This window comes from Notamacropus eugenii, chromosome 3 (genome assembly GCF_028372415.1).
Source record: "Notamacropus eugenii isolate mMacEug1 chromosome 3, mMacEug1.pri_v2, whole genome shotgun sequence".
Classification (NCBI taxonomy): domain Eukaryota; kingdom Metazoa; phylum Chordata; class Mammalia; order Diprotodontia; family Macropodidae; genus Notamacropus; species Notamacropus eugenii.
This window is the reverse complement of record NC_092874.1, coordinates 21,949,551-21,972,196: the sequence shown is the minus strand read 5'-3', so window position 1 is coordinate 21,972,196 and position 22,646 is coordinate 21,949,551. Positions and strand designations below refer to the sequence as shown.

The 22,646-nt window shown below is 41.4% G+C and overlaps 1 protein-coding gene across 1 annotated transcript in view; it reads right to left on the bottom strand.

The window, feature by feature from the left end:
- Positions 1-8,427: 8,427 nt before the first annotated feature.
- The window catches only part of ABHD5 (abhydrolase domain containing 5, lysophosphatidic acid acyltransferase), a 34,509-nt gene continuing 20,290 nt past the window's right edge, over positions 8,428-22,646 (bottom strand). Inside the window, exons 4-7 of the mRNA XM_072651088.1 lie at positions 15,236-15,390; positions 14,314-14,425; positions 12,063-12,249; positions 8,428-11,023 (exon numbers count right to left, since the gene is read on the bottom strand). Coding sequence (XP_072507189.1) covers positions 10,934-11,023; positions 12,063-12,249; positions 14,314-14,425; positions 15,236-15,390 — 544 coding nt within the window. The 3' untranslated portion in view covers positions 8,428-10,933. The remainder of the gene's footprint in view (positions 11,024-12,062; positions 12,250-14,313; positions 14,426-15,235; positions 15,391-22,646) is intronic.

Here is a 22,646-nt window from a genome sequence, read left to right as displayed (position 1 = left end):
CTCCTTTCCCATGGGTCCTTTGTCCCATGGTTCATAAATGTCTGGTGACCTCCTGCGATAGTTCACAGAATTAAGAGCTAGAAGAGACTTGACCTTCAAGATCATTTAGCCTAAACCTCTCATTTTATGAATGAGGAAACTGAGTCAGCAGGGAAGTGAGTTGCCCAAGATTTTCCAGGTAGCCTGTGATATCAGAGCTCATGTCCTCAAATTCCCAATGGACATTCCTCATAAGGCTGGAGACCCAGAATGAGCTGATTTTTCTTTTTGTGGGTGAATTTGGGTCAAATGAAGTTGACCCACCCCCACCCCACCAAATCTCTCTTCTGCCTCCTCTTCTTCAACATGAGGTCCTTTAGTCAGTGACTCAGAGCCAGGCACTGTGACACCTCAACCCAGGTTTATCCTTCTCAGCTATGCTTACAACCCAAATCACTTTTTCCTCCTCTCTTCCCTAAGAAAAGTCTCACATAAGTGGGGAAAACCTCAACTAGAACAAGGCAAGCTGATACACCTGAGGCTCACGTCCTGGTGAAGTGACTTAACATCAAGAAGTAGGTATTTAGCAGAGGTCTGACACAAATCAGTCTTTAAGTGGCATAATCTCAGGCAGTGACATGAAGCAACATGAGAAACTTTCAACAGTATTTTAGGGGATAGGGGATCCTTTGAAGATCCTGGCTCAGTGTATTTTAGAATCTATCACCACAGTTTGTAGATAACAAATTGCCTTGTCTCTCCTTAAAAGGTTCCAGACCACAAGTCCAGCCATTTGTCAGCTGATCAACCAGGTGAGCCTGAGCTCTTTGCCTACAGGTATATGAGGAACATGACCCAGGGATGCCCCAGGGTCCTGGGAATGGAGGTCTAGCTCCAGGCCCACCTACTTCTGATAATCTGAGGCCCTGACAGAGGGAGGAGATGAAGTAGAAGGCCACAGGTCATCCCTAACCGAACTCCAAAGCACCCATCTTCTCCCACATTCAATCTTTCCCCAAAACTACTTATACAAAGCAACATTGATTGCCCACTTGAGAACAGGGATCAGAAAGATGGAAGCCCACATCTATCTATAGCAAGGCTCTCTGACTGAGTTGGCACCAGGCCTGCCCTTATCAGTGATCCTGTTGGCCCTTCCAACTTCTGGGCAGGGGCCACCAAGAAAGTTTGTCCTTCTTCAGCAATCTGCTTATCAAGGGCATCTCCCAGCCTGGTGTTGGGGACAGAATACTGATCTTGAAGAGTGGAAGGACCATCTCCAGCACTAGTTAGCTGTGTGACCTTGGACAAAATCCTTTCCAACTTTCTGGGCCTCAGTTTCCTCATTTGTAAAATGAAGGGGTTGGCCCTAATAGCCTCTGAGGTTCCCTCAAGATCTACAACCCTTCATTCTTCATGATGACATCCTATTTATTACTCTGGGGAAATAGAAATGGTTGCAATCTTAAGTAAATTCAATAATCCTTTTCTTAAGTATTTGTTATATCTGAGGCCCTGTACAAGGCATGGGGGAGGCAGAGGTTCAAAGACTAAAAATGGACAAATCCCTATTGCTCAAGAACTTGGGCTCCCACTTGGGCGAGGGTGGGAAATGAGAAATAAAACCTACGCAAATAAAACCTGGGCAAGTCATCCCATCCAGGACCTCTTTCCTCCTTGGTAGAACAGGGAAAATAGCACATACCTTACACATGTATGAGAATTAGAGGGAATAACATCCGTAAAGCACCTCGAACACCCAAGGTGTTCTCTCCTCCTCCTTTCTCTCTGTCTCTCACCAAGAAGTTATGTGACTTGTCCAGGATCACACAACCAGGGTATGTTAGTGTGCTTGAAACAGGTCCATGGGACCCTGGCTTTGGAGCTGCAGGGGACTCAGAATCCATCTACTCCAATTCCCTTCCTTCCCCCCCATTTCAAAAATGAAGGAACTGAGGCTCAGAGACAAGTGACCTGTCTAAGATCACATAGGCCACAAGTAGGAGTTCAGGATCTGAACTCAGGTCCTCTGACTCCAAGTGTAATGACCACACCTCTCCTATACTCTCTCCTGCCCTACAACCCCGAGTAAGATTGTTAATGCCAAATTGACCATTTATACCTCAGAAATCAGCAAATGCTACAAATCAGGTTTCTTGTTTTCTTGATTGTCTAGACTTAAGAATGGGATGGAGAAAATGTCAATAAGGGATATGATAGGTGGACATATGGACAGGTAGATGAAAGACAGAGAAGGACAGATGGATGGACAGACAGACCTAAATACAAGTTGTAGAAGAGATTCAAGGCTTCATTCACAGTCCTTGATTTCTGTTTTCATGTTCATATATATCAAGTTTGTAATAAATAATAAGGGAAATATTTTTAAAAGAGGAAAGTACTGTGGATTTGCATCTGAGAACCTAGGTTTTCAGTCTAGGACCTAGCTGAGACTGAGCCATGAAATCCGAGACAAGTCACTTAACCAGTTTGGTCCTTAGTTTCCCCATCTATAACATGAGGAGGATCAAATCATCTTTAATGTTCCTTTCAACTTGAAATCCTATAATCTTTTTGAATGATTAGTTTTTTAATTGAAATTGTTCTAACATACCCCACACACTTCTCTCCCCTTCTGAGCATAATTAACCCATCTCTGATGACCCAAGAACATCATTAAATTCAATTATTGTACCACATTGTCACTGTAACAAATCCCTACACCGAGGCTTACAGTCTACGCTGTTTTGGGTGTTATGGTTCTATCGGTTTCCTTGTTTTTTTCTTCACTGAGTTTGATTAGGTCTTGCTGTAACCAGTATTTCTGCTTTTCCTTCTGTCTCCTTCCCCTTCCCCCCTCGCCAAATTTGCTGCTTTCTATTAAGACACAAAGGTTAAGTGACTTCTCTGTGGTCACACCACTAAGCATTGTAGCTAGAATTTCCACCTAGCCCTCTTGTCCTTGGATATTCAGCGACCTGGATCCAGCTGGCTTCCTTGATTGAGGCCTGTGCTTTCACCTAGAGGCCTTCCCAGGAAGCCTGCCCATTTTTGGCCTCTCTCTATGTCTCTGCATCAGCCCCAGGTCCAGCTTGCTTTCCTGTCCTGTCCTTGTTCCTGACTCTTCTCCAAAGGGCCTCACAGCAGCCAGGCAATCCTGGACACTTCTCTAATCAATTCACTATCCCACTGGCCAGAGCAGTTTTTCATCTCTTCAAACTTCCTGTGGCATTCCTTTCTCTGACCCTTTCAGCTGACAACCTCTCCTCATATTTTACTGAAAAATGGAGGCCATTCAATGTGAGCTCCATCTTCTCTGCCCTTTCTCAGATGCCTTCCTCCGCTACTCAATGTTCCTTCCCTCCTGTCTCAAATGAAGAGGTGATCTTTCTCTACTCTACCTCTCCATGTAACCTTGAGACTACCCTTCTAGGAATCCCCACACCATCACGTATCTTCAGTCTCTTCCTGTCTACAGTATGGTTTCCTGCTGCTTACCAACATACCCATGTCTCCCCCACCCTAAAAATAAAGATTTAAAAAAATAAAAATACAGACATAAATGAACAAATAAATAAACCTCACTTAATCTGACTACCCCTGCTAGCCATGGTCTTCTATCTGTTCTCCCTTTTAAGGCTAAACTCCTCGGAAATCCTTAAGACGGGTCCTATGACTTCCTCCCTTTTCCAAACTCCCTACAATCTGGTTTCTAATCTCATCATTCCATCCAAAGTGCTCCCTCCAAAGCTGCCCATTCTCTCGGAACTGCCAGATCCAATTCATCCTTGACCTCTCCGTAGGCTTTGAGGCTGGGGCTCACCCCCTTCTCTCTGGGTTTTCATGTCACTGATCTTCCCTATCTCCTACCTAACCACCACTCCTCAATCTTCAGAGCTTCATCCAGGCCCACGAGCCATGGGTGTTCCCCAAGGTTATGTGGCAGGCCCTCTTTTGATATTATTTCACATGGTGATTCATCAACTCCCAGATTCAATGATCTCTGTACTAATAATTCTCAGATATACTTCTCCAGTCCTAAGCACTCTCTTGACCTATCTGCCTATCAGACACTTTATACTTAACATGTCATAAACTAGACAGACTCATCTTTCCTCCCTCTTTCTAATTTCCCTGTCCAAGACACCACTGTCCTCCTAGTCATTTCAGCTCAGTCTAGGTGTCTTCCTCAACACCTCACATTCATTTATCTACTCTGTTGCCCAGTCTTATTGATTTTACCTTCATAACCTCTCTGTATGTACCTTGCTCTCTATCACAGCTGCCAGGCTGGAGCAGGTCCTCATTGCCTCATGGACTAGACAATGTAATGGGCTGCTAGTTGGCCTGTCTGCCTCAAGTCTCTCCCTATTCTAGTCCACCTCCTACTCAACTAACTCCAGTGACTCCTACTGCCTCCAGACCAAACATAAAATTGTTTGGCTTTTTAAACTTTTCCAGTCTTCTTCCATGTATGATTCAATGACTATGGTCTTGCTTTTCTTCATACAGGACATCTCCCAAACCTAAGCACAGAATGGCTTTGTCTCTGTCATTTTTCTTCAACTCTGCTCAACTCCTACCTTCTGCAAGAAACCTTTAGAATGGGAGCTCCTTAAACAGGAAGATGACAAACGTTGGAGAAGATGTGGGAGTGTTGGAACACTAATTCACTGTTGGTGGAGCTGTGAACTGATCCAACTATTCTGGAGAGCAATTTGGAACTATGCCCAAAGGACTACAAAAATGTGCATGCCCTCTGACCCAGCAATACCGCTTCTAGGAAGGACTGTTTCCCCAAGAGATCATAAAAAAGGGGGAAGAGTCCCACATGTACAAAAATATTTATAGCAGCTCTCTTTGTGGTGGCCAAAAACTGGAAATCAAGGGGATGCCCATCAATTGAGGAATGGCTAAATAAATTGTGGTATATGAATGTGGTATATGAATAATAATGAATACTATTGTGCTATAAGAAATGATGAACAGGAAGACTTCAGAGAGGCCTGGAAAGACTTCTATGAATTGATGCTGAGAGAAAGAAGCAGAACCAGGAGAACTTTGTACACAGCAACAACCATAGTGCGGGAGGAATTTTTCTAGTAGACTTAGTACTTCATTGCAATGCAAGGATTTAAATAATTCACAATGGTCTCTTAAGGCAAAATGCCTTCCACATCCAGAGAAAGAACTGTGGAATTCTATCGCAGAATGTAGCTGATCATTTTCTTTTGTATCATGTTTTGTTTTGTTATATGATTTCTCCCATTCATTTTAATTCTTCTATGCAACATGATTAAGGTGAAAATGTATTTAATAGGAATATATGTGTATAACCTATATAAAACTGTATGGCATCTCAGGGAGGGAGTGGGGAGGTGGGGGAAGGGAAGAGGGAGGGGAAAAATCTAAGATATATGGGAGTGATTGTAGAACACTAGAAACAAATAAAAAAAAGAATGGGGACTCATGGAGGGCAGATTTTTTGCTTTTCATGTATCAGTAGCACTTAGCACAGTGTCTGGCATACAGTAAATGATTAATAACTGAGACTAGAAGCCTGGCACTATCTCCACTGCACTATGCTGATGCTCAGATTACGATTTAATTAAAATGAGTCAAATAATGGTTTCCAAATGATGTGACCAGAGGATTTTTCTTCTTCAGCTTTTTTTGTCTTTATGAGATTAATAAATTTCATCCAAAGATCTGTCCCTTAATACCATTTTTAGGACCACAAAATTAGGAACCAAACAATTCACTCTTAATATCTGCATTAAAGGGTTTAGGAAAAATTCCCCAGCTTACAATATTATCTACCTAACTTTTCCCTGTTGTCCCTATAATCCTGTGTGCTTACTGACCAACCACCAGGCTTTTCTCCTTGTATGTCACCAGTCCATATAATGACACATCTCTCACTTTTTGCTTGACTCATCAGCATACACATCACCTACTGGTATCTAACCCACACTACCCGCACTGACTATACCCACCCCTGCCCACAGCCACAGCTCTCACAGACTCAAACCCTGAGAAAGCAGGCCACTTAGACATCTCAAGGACAAAGGTCATTTGGAATGTTGTCATTAGACCATCATGCACAGACAGAGCTGCCAGATGGGTTAAGCAGTGACTGGGATTGCAGAGTTTAGAACAATCTAGGCCTGGCTGTTTAGAGAAAGGGGTTACCTTAGGTTATTGAGGAAATGGGTAGAGACCCACGTGGGTAGTCAGCAGGGCAACAGCTGACCTGAGGAGATTAAAAGCTTTCAAAGTGCCATGCAGAAATGATTAGTGCCAACCCAAAGACACAGATAACATCCCCAAACAAACCTTAGGCCAGTATTCTATATTTATGTGGAAATAACAACTCACAGTCCTTTACAGGAAACTCTAGGACTAGATGTATGTCTGGTCCAAAAAAATCCTACCAGTCAGGCTGTTGTGGGATGTAGCCTCCCCTCCCCCTTCTGCTTCTGATATAGATGGGGAACTTAGGACAGAGCTGGAAGTTCATCCCAACTTTACCTTCAGGACACCTTTAAGGTGAATTGAAATCTCATCTATGGGCAAGAAGTCTGAGGAGTGTGAAGACTTGGGTTCCAGTTCTGCTTAGGATGCTATGGGACTCTGGGCAGGTCATGCTTTCTGGTGTGGTTTCCTCATCTGTAGAATGGGTATAGTGCCCCCACTGCTTGTTGCACTGGGTCACAGGGAGGGGAGTGTCTTTTGTAACCCATCCAGCACTCCATGGTTTCTTATTAAAGGACCTAGCTGAGCATGTCCCTCTGGGAGCCTGGGGGCTCCGTGTCCTTCTCTAGCCCTAACACCTAAGATCAAACCTGCTCACTAGAGTGAGGGTGTACAGGCTATATAGTTCACAGGCACAGGGGTATAGAAAGCAACAGAATCTGAGGCAGGCTACCTCAGAGAAGCCCGAACTCAAGTAAACCATCTGGCTTCCAATAGCTGAGCCATGGGGAAGTCGGCTGGCCTCAGAAAGGGAATGCCCTCACCAGTCCTTCCTCACTGTAGTCTTGGAAATGTCTTTGGATTGTTCCATTGCTGCGATTTCTAATTATAAAAAGCTGAGGCTTAGTCATGTCCTGTGGAGCACATTGAGAAGATGGTGGGCACATACCTACGCCATCAGCACCCATCAGCTGACCCTTGTCATTTTCATAAGTGTGCTCCTATGTAGCCTAATTTTACAAATGCGTACTCACAGAACAGAATCACTAAGCCGTTTACTCTGTGTCATTGCAACTGGTATAATGAGAATGAGAACACTCAGCCCTCAAGTTGCCACAGTGAGTCAGTCTCTGCAGACCTCTGGGTCAGAGGAAATTCTATTTGAAAGTGGACCAAATCAACATGCCCTCCCATAATGCTCTTTGGCCTTCAAAGACTTTTTAAATTAAGTTTGAAAATACATCCACCTCACAAACAACAAAAAAACCTGCCTCTTTCCTTTGAACATTTTAAATATACTAAGGAAGCTGGATTAGTTCTAAATGAAAAGATTTAGCAGCTTTCTAACACCGTGCTCTGTATCTCCAAACACAGACTTCTAACGTTGATTTTTGGGAACCCAAATGTAAGACTTTACGTTTATTTCTATTAAATCCAATTTAATACATTTACTCTGGAAAAATCTTTTGTATCCTGTCATCCAGTGTTAATCTGTCATAGTTTTGTGTAACCTGTAAATTTGATAAACACCATTCTGTGTGTTTATCTCAGTCATCACTGAAAGTATAAAGTAGCACAGGGAGAAGGCAGCTCCCTGGGGCACTCCATAGGGACCTCTTTCTGACGTGGAACCAACTCTTCATGATATTTGGGGTATCCACATTTACCACAAGAAATGTGTTGCTAAAACTGAAGTAAACTCCACGGATGGCATTCCCTGCATCTACGAAATTAAAAACCTCATCACAAAGGGACATGTGGTTGGTCCGGCATGACTCTTGCTGGTAAAGACGTGGCTCTTGATGATTACTGTTTCCTTCCTTAGGTGCCCAATAACTGCCCCTTTAGAAATGCATCCTCGAATTTCGCCCTGATTGAAGTCATGCTGGCTAGCCTGTGCTTTGCAGACTCTGGACATTTCCCTTTCACCTATCCTGAAGTACGCCCCCTAATGGCCACAATGTTGCAAGGATCATTGACACCAGCAGTTCAGGAATCACAATGGCTAATTTTTTCAGTTCCCTATGATACAGGTCAACTAGGCCTGGTGACTTTAACCTGTCAAGGGTAGTGAGGTACGATTTCACAGTCTCCCTGCTTGTCTTGGGTAAAAGTTCCCTGTCAGTCATGAACAATTATATATTCTAGGCAAGTTCTCCATGCACGGCACTATAGTTAATTGCTTAAAATAAACATTTGTTCATTAAACTTAGAGCCAAAAAATGTATACAGTTTTAAATAAGTCACATCATATTTAATAAGGTAAATTTTGTTTAATGAGACAAAATATATTAGAAAACTAGAGCATTTCCACTCCTCCAGTCCTACAACTCTGCACATTTTCCACCATCTTTCAAACAATCATTCAGTGGTTAGCACACAGAAGAAATTATGGGATGCCTTCTTCAGAAAGCATCTGTGTAATTGGTTATACATATACATCAGTAAAAAGGATAGGTTAAAGTAATATCAAGAGGTTACAACAAACTTAGCCAGACTGCACATAATCACTTCCATTTTGTCCCCAAATGTCAAACAGTTCTGACCTCAGAGGCGAGACGTGGCTTCACTCCAAAGTGCCAGAACTTTTACAGTTTTAACTAGTACGAGATGTCACACAGCAAAGTTTAAGAAAGTCTGATTTTCTTTTTTTGGCACTCCTTAAATCCTAAAAATAAACCAAAAACCTAAAAAAAAACCCTTTCAAGACTACAAAAGGTAATCTGATGATTCAAGATGACACTTCTAACAATAATAGTATTTCTTGAAAACAAAATGTCTCATCTCCTAACCACCCCGCACCTAACTGCTTTTATTTGACTGGTGGAAGGAACCATTCATTACCGAGCCAAATTAACCTGTAATAAATTCACCTCCTAAGGCTGAAAAACAGAATGGTCTATTTGCTAAGAGGTAGAACCCAACATTTTATTATTATTACAGATTGTGATCGAACATATTAAGGCATCACTTGTTAAATTTTTCAAGTTTTTACTTCAATTTGCCTCTCCTAAAAGTTTAACACCACATACAAGTGAAGTCCAGATGTCTCATCTAGTAACTCTTTCCCAGTTTTCCTGTTTTCCATGAAGAGATATTTTGGCAAACAGGTACTGTACAGCCGAAGTGTTCAGTCTCAATGAGATTAAAAACATCGTAGCAAGAAAGTATCATCTAGGGCAGTTATCTAAAGCTTGGGGGTTTTAAAAATGTGAGTGTGTGTGTGAGTGTGTGAGCGTGTGTGTGAATGTGTGTGTGTGAGTGTGTGTGTGAGCGTGTGTGAGCATGTGTGTGTGTGTCTCTGTGTGTTAGTGTGTGAGCATGTGTGTGAGTGTCTCTGTGTGTGTGAGTGTGTGTGTGTGCGTGTGTGTGTGTATAGTTTTACATTTTTAAAAGTACTCCAATGTGATAATGATGAATGTTTAAAACAATTTTAGACACACCCTGAACTTTCACTAGAGAATGAGCTGCTTATTTTTCAGGGCTGCTTTAGGGGTCATGATGAAAATGTGACACCATTTGTTGCAACACTATAATAAGGTTGTAGTTCAAAGATGGATGCCTTGATATTCCAAGTGAAGAAAACCTTCTGCTCTGAGAACCATTGTTGGAACAGGGCAGGCAGTTTGGGCTCATTAATTAACACAATATCTTATAAGAATCTAATTATAACAAAGACAGGTTGTACAGGTAAATCCTTTCACCCTTTTCAAAGTACCAAGGTATTAAAACCTTTGTTATTGGGGAAACATAAGAAGAAGAAGAATTTATATTGCACTTTTCCAAGGTTTCCCAAACACTTTACACATCTTCTCATGTGATCCTCACAATGGTTCTGGGAGGCAAGTGCCATTATAAATAGCCTTTGAATAGATGAGAAAACTGAGGCTCAGAGAGAATAAGTGAATTGTTCAAGCACAGCTAGAAAATGTCAGAAATGGGATTTGAACCCAAGTCCTCACAGCTTCAAGTTCAGTGCTCTTTCCACTATGCTGCAGTGCCTGTCCTATGTGCTAACATTCACATCTTAAAAGTTAAATAACAAACAACCGTGCCCGCAATAGACTCAGCAAGTTTTAAAGAAATGGGCACCTGCAAAGGCCCTGATCTACTGCCCCAGTGACCTGGAAATAGGAAACATGGCACCTTAGTTCTCAGCTTTGTTCCTTTCAGCCCTTTCCTTCTCTCCCTCCCTTCCCTGCCTGTCACAACACCATCAAGGACCATGTGGGAACTTTCGATACAAAAATTTGCTATTTCTCAATACATGTTGAGAAAGGACATGGCTAACCCAAAGGCAAACACACGTTAATCATATGCAGACATAAATAAAGTAAATTGCACCTTTATAATACATTAACATGACGATAAAGCAAAGTCTTTATAGAGGAAAGGTAGACTCCAACATAAAGAGTATTCCATATATCAAAGTTCTATCGGAAATCTTCCAGTTAAAAAATCACAATATTTCCACTATGTTAGGGAGGCAAGAAATCTTTTATTTAAAGGTATTCATTTCTGAGATTTCTGTATGTATTTAAAATGAATTTCTAATTAAAAAGGGGTTCCCATCCCAAAAGGCACTATGTGGTATAAATGTGCAAGTGACTTCATAGAAGAGATGCCAAATGTGCAAAATAAGAGGCAAGAGGACCGCTCAGTTTCTTGTGTTGGTTTCCTGATTCTTCATCACATTTTCTAAGTTATCAGGAAGGAGTTGCATCCATCACCAGATGTGTCCACTGAGATCCGAATGGGGTCAGTCCACAGAATCACAAATCTCCTTTACTTTTTGGTTGAATTCTTCTGGTTGGTCAGCATACACATAATGTCCCGCGCCAAGGATAGCCTGGGTAAGAATAGTGTAAGTCAGTGGGCGTCACCTTAGCCCAGGCATAGGGCAATGTGTTAGGTGGCTGACAGAATCCCTTAACTGAGTCCTCACCCTGTTTTTAGGCTGTCGGTAGTAGTAAACTCCAATGCTATCTATCCAACTTACTTATTTGTTTTTACCACATCTATGACTTGACAGGTGCAGGGGCTCCCGGGCAGGAAACTTCCTCTATCAATATAAATCAACACCTGCCAATATCTCTGCCTGCTTCAGAGAGATACCTGGGACAGACTAAAGACTTCCAGCCCTCTACTCACTTGGCCATGCTGCCCTCCCAAAAAAGAACAGGGATCTTACTAAATTTTAATTAGAATAAGGATACTTCTTGCCAGATGTAAAACCAGCCTGGGTACTGCCCTAGTACCCTCAAAATTATGCAGAATGTAAAAAGGGCTACAAGGTCAGCCTCTAACATGTATCAGCTAACTCTCTGTGGATGAGATAGAATGACACTTCACAGAATCACACAGGATGAAGACTTTTACAATGGACACATTCCCATCAATGGAAAGAGAACCCCTAGCAGTGAGACCACAGACTCACTGAAGGACTTAAGTGTGTGCAAAGACCTGTTTTTATGCAGTTAAAAAGTGGATTTTGGTAAAAAACCAGATGAGTGGGTGAGAACTGGAGAACTTTTTTTTTTTTTTTAAGCATTCTTTAGGTTTTCCTTTGAGCTCCAAAAAATAAAGAGATTAGAAAAAAGATCTTGTCAAAAGGATTCTTATATGTAAGCCCTGGGAATTCCTGTCTTTTCTTTACAATAGTGAGAGAAATGAGGATATCACTCCCCAAACCAAAGTCCCTGCCCCCCCACAATCCATGTTAGATCTTCTCATCAGAGTGCACTCCATAAAGGTTGCATCTGCTCTACTGGATCCCTGACACATAGCTTAATTCCTGGCACACAGTAGGGGATTTTGAAATGCTTGCTGATCGACCCATAAACAATTATACACCATACACAAGGGAAAACCTCAATCCAAACACTCACGATAGTCTTCACATATGAATGCGGCCGTAAGGAGTGAATGGTATTGCCAGAATTGCCGTCTATGCAAGATCGGGCTCCGTAGATTACAGAAATGGGAATGTCCGGGTCCATCTTACCAATTCGCAAGAGCATTGGTCTTTTTGCCCATCCATAAGGAATAGTCATATTTCTAAAAGCGGTTTCACCACTTAAAAGTAAAGGAGAAAGTCATGTTAAGATTTAAGCAATTAAACAAAATAAGTTATTTCATTAGATGCTAAATAAATGCAAATATAAGACGCCCAAAAAATAAGAACTGACTAAAAGTAAAAGGTACGTTATTAGATAGACATAAGTTGCCTAGAATTTTATTAAGAAAATCAGAATCATCTCTTCCATCCTTTCCAAAATAAACATCTTATCAAGCTCCAGTAAAGATATATCTAATGGAAATTTTCATAGAGATGAAAGAAGGCCTTTTCTTTGGTATTAATTTGATATTAATAATAAACAATAAAAAAATAATTAGGTATTAATTCTGGACTAATTCAAAATATGGAACTTATAAGGAGGAGGGGAGAGGGAAGTGTTAATGGTAGAACCCATGAATGTTAGTGGGAGAGAAGTCCATCCCTCCCACCCCATCCCACAATTTAATCCTTTAAAAAAGTCATGAAATGATACAAACTTGACCCACTACAAATTCCTACTAAATACAGCCTGCCATTTCTTTTATTTTTACCTTCTGTTGCCTCTAGCACACTTGAAAGGCTTCTTTGCTATCCCAAGACCTCCATCTCCCTCTTTCAAAATGTCTTGCTGAAAAAATCGAGGCTGTCCACTTAGCTCCCCTTCACATACACTTCCAGGATGATCTCTGTGTCTACAAGCAGCCCCTCATGTGACTGACTCTCTAGTCTAAAAAGACACTGGCCTGCTCCTCTGAGAGGCACTGGGCTGGAGAGCTTTCCCAGCTCTACCAGAATTGGGTCTTAGCTGGCTAGTTTGTGACTGCAACAACTCATCAATGTTTGCTGATGGGACTCATCCCATGACATTTGATTGGTGGCTACTATAACTTTCCCCATAATATAGAAGGACTTTTGAAACTGCAAGAGCTATTTCATTCCTTTGTGAAGTTGAACTATTCTACTTATTCTTAGGAAACATATCCACATATGGCTGTGCAGATGCTATCCTTTCCCCCATGTTCCCTTCCTTTTGTATATTAGTAAGTGGGAGTTTTCCCCTGCCAGTTAGGGTCGTTTAAAATTCCCCTACTTAAAAGTCAAACTACATTAATGTACAAAATTTCAATAAGTGACAGTCCCTTTTAGCAAAGGCTCTACTGTCTTTGCCTCCAAGGCCATGGAGAAAAGGCCTCTGGGCACTAGTCACCCAGGAGAAATAAAGAGGGAAAACTCCTAGGCTGAGGGTAAGGCACATGAAACATATACCTTGGCAACTGTATGGTTCCACACAGTTTTTCTTCCATGTTTCCAAACCAATGAGATCTTTGGTTTCCCAAAACTATGTTTCATACATGGTAACAATCTGACCCAAATAGAAGACTCCTTTATCGTACCCTAGACTGCTTTATAAACCCCTTCCACTCCCCTTGCCCACCTTTCCACCTTATTGTTCACTATTTTTCTACACAAACCAACTATGGCCAAGATGATTTAGGCAGTATTTCAAGAACATGCCCGTATCCATATTTGTCTCCTTGCCTAGGTTCAGAGCAGTGTCCTCTTCCTATAATTCCTAAAATGCCCATTTAAATGTCCCCTATCTTTCCAGGAACAGAGAGCTTAAAAACCAACCTCTTCCATGAAACTTTTTCAAACCATTTCAATCAGTGATGTTCACTCCTTTGCAATCCTAATCCATGGACCCTCTGGTACCACCCACTTGGAGACATTTACTATATGACATTACCCTTAAACTCCATAAAGGGAAAGAATATATCTTAATTATGTTTTTACTTTGCTTAGCACTCAACACAATGCTTTACATGTAAGGGCTGAAGAAATGATTGCTAAAATTTTTCCATCTTGTTTTCTTATTATTTTAAGATTATAAGTTCTTTGAGGGTGATAACTTTGACATATAATAGTGTGAAAAGTATTTTTTATGTAGTAGGTCCTAATGGTATTTGTTGAATGATTTGCAACTGAGTTAAAGGTTATTGATACTCTTGAAAATTTCCAAACGCTTTTCTGTCGTACTTATTTTATAGAATCATAATCAATTTCAGAAACGTAAAGTTTACCTGGGCGTCTGTACATTACAGTGGTAGATATACTCTGTCACGGTATCATCTTCAAACATTGATGCATACTTTCTTTTAAAATCAGGCCTTAAACGCTGCACAAGGCTTAAGCCTGAGTAATAATAGAGAACACAACAGTTTATCCTTTAAAGTCTACCAAAAGCCTAAATCTAACAGCAGGTCTTAGCACTAATTTGCATGAAGACTGCTTATGACAGATATACAGATGTTAACCTCAAATGTGAAAACAAACAAAAAGTAGATCCTAGGTGCTACTCTCCAAAAGTCACACCCAGCAGGGTCAAACATAACTGACGCAGCCTATACTGAATGTCAGCTCACATGCCAATGTTGTTATCTGACAATACGCAATGTAAGACTGAGTGTTAATGAAAACCAGGGAAGGAAGAAGGGCAGGTGGTGGTGTTTACTTGGCTAGCACAGAGCAGGTAAGGCTTCACAATCAACTAGCAGGGGCCTTAGACGGAAATGCACATAAGATAAACCCTCCTAAATATAACATGTTAATCAGGAAATGTAGGGGGAAAAACCACTAACTCAAAAGCATATTTATTAGTAAAATGAGTGTCAGGGTCTACGATTAGGCATCAGACACACTATACATTGGCTGTATAATGAAGACATTTTAGAATTTCCATATGAGGTGGTAGTAGATGAGAGATTCTGCTTGACCTATAACCTATACAATAATTTAAAGAATAAACCATAATTATTATTAATCAATAGGCAATATCAGGGTGACTATTTTTTCCAAACAAAGTAAAAGTTGTTTGAAGATATTACTAATGGTTTAAAAAAAAGGCAATTTTTTAAAAAAAGTGTTCTCATTTGGTTTCACTGAAATCTAAACCAAAATATTTATAGATGCATGTCTTTACTTTCCTAGAATGCAAGTACTTACCAAAGGGTCCTGCAATTCTGAGGCCAGCTAATGGGTTAAAAGGTGTCAACACAGCTCCCAAGGCTTTGATCCACACTGGAATTGGCCTATCTTGATCAGCACTATCAGGTCTCTCTGGAAAACCCCATGGCTCCACTAAGATAAGATGCTTTACCCTATTGGGAAAATAAGACTTTTCAGATATAATGCATTTGTTGGGAGCAGATCCAACATCGATTTGCTCTAAGATCACTGAAGTCACTTAAATTCTTTGGGTTTTGCCTTTCTCATCTGTAAAAAGGGACAGTAATATCTGTAAGACCACAACCTCACCAGACTGTCATGGAGAATCAAAGAAGATAATGTACAATTGGTCAACAAGCATTTATTACGTGTTTAATGTGTGACAGGCAAGTGCCAAGTGTTGAAGACGCAAAGGCAAAAACATGCTTCTTGCCCCCAAGGATCTCACATTCTAACTGGAAAGATGGAATGCAAATGACTGTACACTCAAGATCTATGTGTACATCAATATGTACAAATGCAGCATAATCTAAGGAAAAGACTACAAGGAAAGGGACTGGAAAACCTTACTAAATGTCACATACGGCAAACTGAAGGTATATTCAAGTAGAGCTCATTTGGAAAATGGCAAAAAAAATTTTTACAGACGACTCTAAGAAAAAGTTCATGATGTACACTTCATGTATGGGGGGTGGCCTGGTGGTATCCAAGAGATGAAAGTGACATGATTCTTTGCAGGGAAATGATGGTATATTTTTGCTATGTGTTTGTGGGTGCTCACTTACAAGTCATGCTAACTAAGCAGCTCTAGGGTTCCCACTGGTTTTGGCAACCCCCAGAAGGAAAAGCAAGCCATAATATTAATAAGCTTCCTAGGGGAAATGGTGTAAACGTAACAGGGCAGCAGCAGAATAAACCTTATTAATTTCTCCCTCTCTAGCTGGTCCAATCTGAACAAGGTGACAGTAAATGTTGCCTCTGGCGAAGGTCAGTGCTCAGACCTTTGCTCCTTCTCTGACACCACTGTAGTGGGCCAGGAAGAGGAGGAGTAGGCCACCTCTCCTGGTCCACTGGTCTCTAGGGGACTTCTTTTTGAAGTAGTTCAATACCTAGCTCCCAGTCTTAGTCCCCAAACCTATCCTTGTATCTTGGGCTGTCAACATGTTTGGTGAAACCTCAGCATACTGAGGCTGGCCTCAACCACCCACCCATGCTTCGCAGATATCTTCCTGACATGGCACTGCCTGAGTTTCTACAAACCTCCTATCCATGTCTTCTGGAAAGGGCACATTAATCAAATGACTGATGGTTCACCATCCCTGTGCCTGCCAGACCAAAACACCCTTCCCAGGCTACCACTCATTAGAGGGGTTTTCTTCAGACTTTGCCACCATGCCTCAGATGCCATCCCTCAGCCCCTTTCAGCTTCCTTCTTCCACTGGTGACTTCCTCTTTGAACCTTCAATTTAAGAAAGGATCCATCATGCTTCAGTCCTCTCCCATCTCTGCTTCTAGCTCTCTGGACCACCCTCCCTTTGCCTTCCCACCACCCAGCCTTGAGGGTCCCTTTATGTGTCTTTCCCCTTAGAATCTGGGCCATTCCTCTGATGGCAGAGCAGTGAGTCTTTGGGTTAATATCTATGTTCCCAGCGCTTGGTTAGGCCTGGCCCACACAGGTGCCTAACAAATGCATGACTTCTTGTCAAATTGTCTTACCTTACAGAGTGTAAGCTCTTTGAGGGCAGGGACTGGTTTTTTAAATTCAAAGCTCAATTCTCAGTCCAGTATCTGCTATATAGTAAGTGCTTAATGCTTCCTTTTTTCATTCATTCAAATCTATGGGTGTCCCATTGAACACTGAATATAGTTTGATGCCCACCTCTTTTCTAGTTCTGTCTTTTCATAGGCTTATTTCCACAGCAGAGGAGGAAAAACAGGAAAACAGTTATTTTTTTTCCTCTTCCCCATCTCCCAACTTGGTCAGGGTAGGGTAGGCCTATAAATACCAAGTTATTTCACCCAAAATTCTAAGTCTATGGACCTTCAGCATATAAGTTTTGGAGGGCTGAACATAATTTCTTGGGCATGAGTAACTGATTTGGTAAATCTGTAATTACTCAATTAAGTGTGCAATGAAGAGAAACCATTACAATTCATGTATGTGCCTCTAAAATTATACCTCTAACAAAAAATGAAGCTTGGACAAGTACATTTCCTTCACTAAACATTATCTCCATTGTCACCAAAATGATCTCACTTGAATATCAGAGATCTGTTCTTATGGCCAAATGGAAAGACCCCATAGTGACAGCCAACATTTTCTGAGGTGATCTGATTAATCTTTGTAAGCTACCTTCTTCTGAGATGCTATCATCCTTATTTGAATGGGAAAATTGATTCCAAAACCAAATATTTTGTTCAGATTAGAATGCATTGAGCCAAAATGAATACAGAAGTGAAGATATATTGTAAGAGTCATCGGTGTCAAGTAGTGAATAATTCTGTCCTTAAACATATTGAAGTACTGGATCCTTTTCACAGTAAACACTATCTTCTGCACCTGGACTGTCAAATGCGATCGGCTTACATGGATGATGAGTGACAATCAGAACCACAGGCTCATCTAACTTAAAAACTCAAAGGTGCTTCTGAGGGCAATATGGTAAGTGGGAATACTAGCACAGGGCACCTGGCCTCAGACTCTTGGTAGCTATTGGGCCTCAGTTTTGTCACGACTGGTAGGACCCCATGGCCTCTGAGGTACTCTCTAGTTCAATATCCATGTTTCTGACCCTAAAGCTGGCTCCCATGCTTGCTTCACACCTTCCTCACTTGTGAAAGGGATGAGTTAGTGACAGAAAACAGGGAAGCTAGAAAACGGGAAAGTGAGGTCACTCGAGAACAAGAGGTAAATTGTCATTTTTCTCCAGATGTGAGATAAGAACAAATAATAAAGGAAAGTCCACACTATGTCGAAGAGGCTAGGGAAACTGAGCCAAGGCACATAAGAAGTGAAGGAGCTTGATCTCCCAGTGGTATTCAAGGTAGCCATGGTTATTGGCTGGAGTCTCTATCAGAAAAGAACCACCATGCCACAGAGAATACTAGGTTTATCTGGACAATGGATAAAAGTAATAGAGTGAAGTGACAACGCCAGCGACAGAGGCATTTGTAAGGACAAGACAACTGGCCTAAAGGCACTGGAATTACTTTGAGTCAGGATCTCCTGCAGATACCAGGAGCCAATAAGGCCTCAGCAGAGTAGGACCTCTCTCCAGAGTTCTGAGGGATCAACAGAAATGAGCAGTCGGGACACAGGACCGGACTAAATCAGAAAGAGATAAGACGAATACTCAAGGCACAGGGTAAGGACAGTTGATTTCCCACATGGGAATGGCCAAACAGATGTAGCACCAGTATCAGGTTTTGATATAATAAGGTCTAGATGAGCTTCAATGTTTTTGATACTGTCATTCAAGGGACTTCCCACATGCCCCTGACCCTAAGTTTGCAGTAAACACCTCAGATCTGGAGTGGTCCAAGAGGGCAATGGACAGTGATGTGGAGGGTGGAAGGAGGCCAAAGTCTATGACCAACAATGACCTGCTCAACAAGCAGTGCTATCAAAGATGGGCAACCCAAGTGGCAGCCATGCTGCTGACAACAAGCTCAATGGCCTTGAGGAGACCTGCAGTACTTCTGACAGATCCTCTCAGAAGGATTCATGGGAAAATACGGATGAGGATCACACAAGATGAGACTGCTGGGTGGGTTAAGATCTTCAATGCTGAAGGGAGTATCCCCATGGATGAGATGACAGATTGAAATACTGATTATCTATTGCTACTTAGAGGAAGAGAGCAGTACCCCATAAGGAAATTTAAAAAAGACTTTCATCTTCCATGGCCCAAAGGGAGAACCATGGTTCTCCAAGTAATAACTCAGAAAGTCAAATGGGCAGAGTAACTCTCAGGAAGAGAACCATGTACAAAGGGGTAAGGCAGCTCTCTTCCTTCCCTGAATGCTATTATTATTATTAAGATAATGAGAATAAGAAGGAACAATGAACCTACCACAAAATAGAAATATTGTTTGGAGTAAAACTGTACCACGGGTTTGAAGTTATTAAATAAGACGCAGGCTAAATATTCTAAGAGTCTAATCGTCATCTTTTATCAAATATTGTCAAAAAGAGGATTTGTGTTAGGTTTTTTGGGGAGATCCTATGAATGCACAGACTTAAAAGAGGAACAAGTTTAAAGTTCTGCAGTTCCTTGACAAGTCTATTTAGTTACTAGAAATCAATGTCAACTGAGAGAAAGCAGGAACCAACTTTATTCCTACTAGCTTTTGCTTTTGTAACTGTGATATTCCAAAGTCAGCTGGAAACCCCTGGCATTAGAGAAGGTATATTAACATTTGCATTACTCAAATGTATTTTCACCTTGAAGAAAAAATTCTTAGGGAAAGGAAAAAGAATAATTACAACTGGAACATGCTACTCTTCAACACCTTTATATAGAAATACTTCTGTATTTCTCACCTTCTATAAAGTGAGAAAAAACCCAAAGTGGCCTGAGAAGGTGAATTAAAACATGGCTCATATCATTAACATTTTTAAAAAAAAATTTATTTGAATAGAGTGGGCTTTGTCCATGATTCTTCAACTTCCTAGATGTGATGGAAGGAGAAACAGGAGAGGAAATTATAAAAGAGATTCGAAGGGCTTGGGGATTATGAAGGAGGCCAGAGCTGTGTTTAAAAGGAAAATCTGAAAAGTTGGGCGGGGGGAGTGCTAGAACTGAAGAAAAAAGACTTGACGTGAAGGAACAAACAGGGAAATGAGAAGTCTCAGAGTTCAAGGCAGTCAGGAAGCAAGGATAGGGCAAGTTTTGAAGCCAAGGGAAAAAATGAGGTTAGTAAGAACAGGTGGGTTAGGTGAGGTCAGGAAGAGGAGGAGGAGGCCAAGAGCCAAGGCTGGCTGTCAGAGTTCTAAGTGCTAAGAAGGAAAATTAGAGCATCAGAGTCCAAGGATCCCACAGGCAATGGAAGACAACAGATTGAGTAGAAAGGACTAAGAATCTCACTTCCCACAAGCAGGAGAGGGGGAATTGTGCAGTTCACTTGCATCTTGAGAGTATGCCATGTTTGCTATTTCTCCACTGATCAAAAGACTTACTTATGTTCAAAGTTCCAACTGGTCTCCTTGCTGGAAGGCAGCAAAAGAAGTGTTTCATCCAACTGGGATTAGGGAAGTCCCAGGGGTAAATAAAGAAAAACTTTTCACCAATTAGAACAATCCCAAGTAGAATGTTTCAGGAGGCAGTGGGCTCTGCCCACTGAAAGTTGGGAAATTTACCCTGCAACTGCCACTGAGACTTGGAAGGACAAGACCCAAGTTGGGAATATGAGCACATCTTACTCCAAAGGTGAAAGATAAGTAAAAGTGGGTGGTGTGGAGGGAGACAGCCAGAGAAGAGAGAGAAGATGACTGCACTGAAATGAGGAAATCCACAAAGCCCAGGGGGCATGCCATAGAAAGGCTCAACGGAGGCAGTCTCATCAATGACATTACTGAGACAGAAAGAAGTAGATGAGGAGCTTGAGAAACAAGTCACAAGCTGCCACCAAAGCTAGCAACTCCTACTTGGGGACTGTGATAACTTGAGCCCTCCAATTTAGGGAGGACTTTGATAACCTGATCGAGAGAGGAAGGCCATCAAGCTGGTAAACAGCCTCAGTTATTTCCTGGGCAAACTGGCTGAAGGAACCAGGATGGGTTTAACCTAAAGAGGCAGCCTGAGGGGAGGGGTATATGCCAGTCTCTATGGTATTCCAAGGGCTGGTCCTTGGAACATGGATTAGACCTACTTTGTTTGATGCCAGAGGGCAATACTGGGAGCAATGGATGGAATTACAGGAGCAGGTTTAGGCTTGACACAAGGACAAACCAAACAATCAGAAAGTTACTCAAAGGTGGGATGAACTATCTCAAGAGATGGTAGGCTGGGACACCTTAGGTGGAGATGTAAAGCATGCTATAAGCCTTAAAGTGCTGAATAAATGTGAGCTGTCATTATTATTAATATAGTATGAAGTATTAATAAAAATTAAGTTACTCAAAACAATATCCAGCGGGACCAAGAGGGCCCGCCCGCCCCCCCCCCTCCCCTGAGTATACAGGAAGAATCAAAGCCTTGCCCTGACAAAAACTCCTAATTTAGGAAGTCAACAATCTGGAAATATGAACAGGCAGAAGAAGATACTGCTAATAAATACATTTTACAGCTCTAGGGATGTCCAAAACACAAAGCTAGTGACTAAGGAAGAGCTAATACCAAAACTATGGCTTGGTCACAAAGTCTAGAGTTCCTGGAAAGGATGAAACAAGAAAAAAATATCTTTTTTTAGAAGAAAAGGACATTATAAATGAAGTGAAAACTAGAGAAAAGTACTAGAAAAAAAAGAATAAGGTGTAAAATCTTGCATACGTAACCAACTCCCTAAAAGTTTATATACAGAATCAAAGACTCAATGAAATACAAGAAACAAGGACAAAATTCAGTAAGACTGAAGAAAATGTAAGGTGTATCTCCTATTAAAAACAACTGGCCTAGAAACAGAAAAGAGACAAGGAGAGAAGAGTCTAAGAACCATCTATCTGGCCACCTGAAAACCACAAAAGGAGCCTGGAACAAGAGATTATAAATGAAAACTGCCCAGACATACTGAAGTCAGAAGCTCCATTTCTTTGTTGGGCGAACACATTCAAATGGTGTCTCCTGAAAAGCCAATATGGGGATGTTTTCCCTTGTTCTTTAGATTCTCTTCCTTCACATTTATTATCCAAAAGACTCTGTGGCATGTATGAAATGGCCAGGAATTCACTTGTGGATCCTGGAAGTTACATGTCATCCCTAACAGTATTTTTTACTTTCCTGGAGAGGATGGTATAACGGTTAGAAGGTTGGCTTAAGTGAAGATGATGATGACAATAACAACAGCTGGTCTTTATATAGTTCTTTAAGGTTTGCACAGTATTTTCCAAGTGTAAACAAGCCTGTGAGGAGTTAAATGTATTATCCTCACTTTTACAGATGAGAAAAGTACAGCTACGAAGCAGCTCAGTGCCTTGCCCAGGGCGAGCAGCTAAGGAAGTGCAGTGGCAGGAGCTGACCTCAGGTCTTCCTCCTTCGCAGTCCAGTATCCTAACCCCTCAGCCACCCTAAGATGAAGAATTCATCCAGTTTTTAAAAGTCAGCCATGAGAAAATCCCATTTTCCACACCTCTTAGCTACACTCAAATCCTTCTGGGTTGTACCAATATTTTTCAGACTAGACCTCTTAATTCCAACAACCTCAGACATGTCTCCCCAACTTTGAGATTCATCATATTTTCCTTCCATAG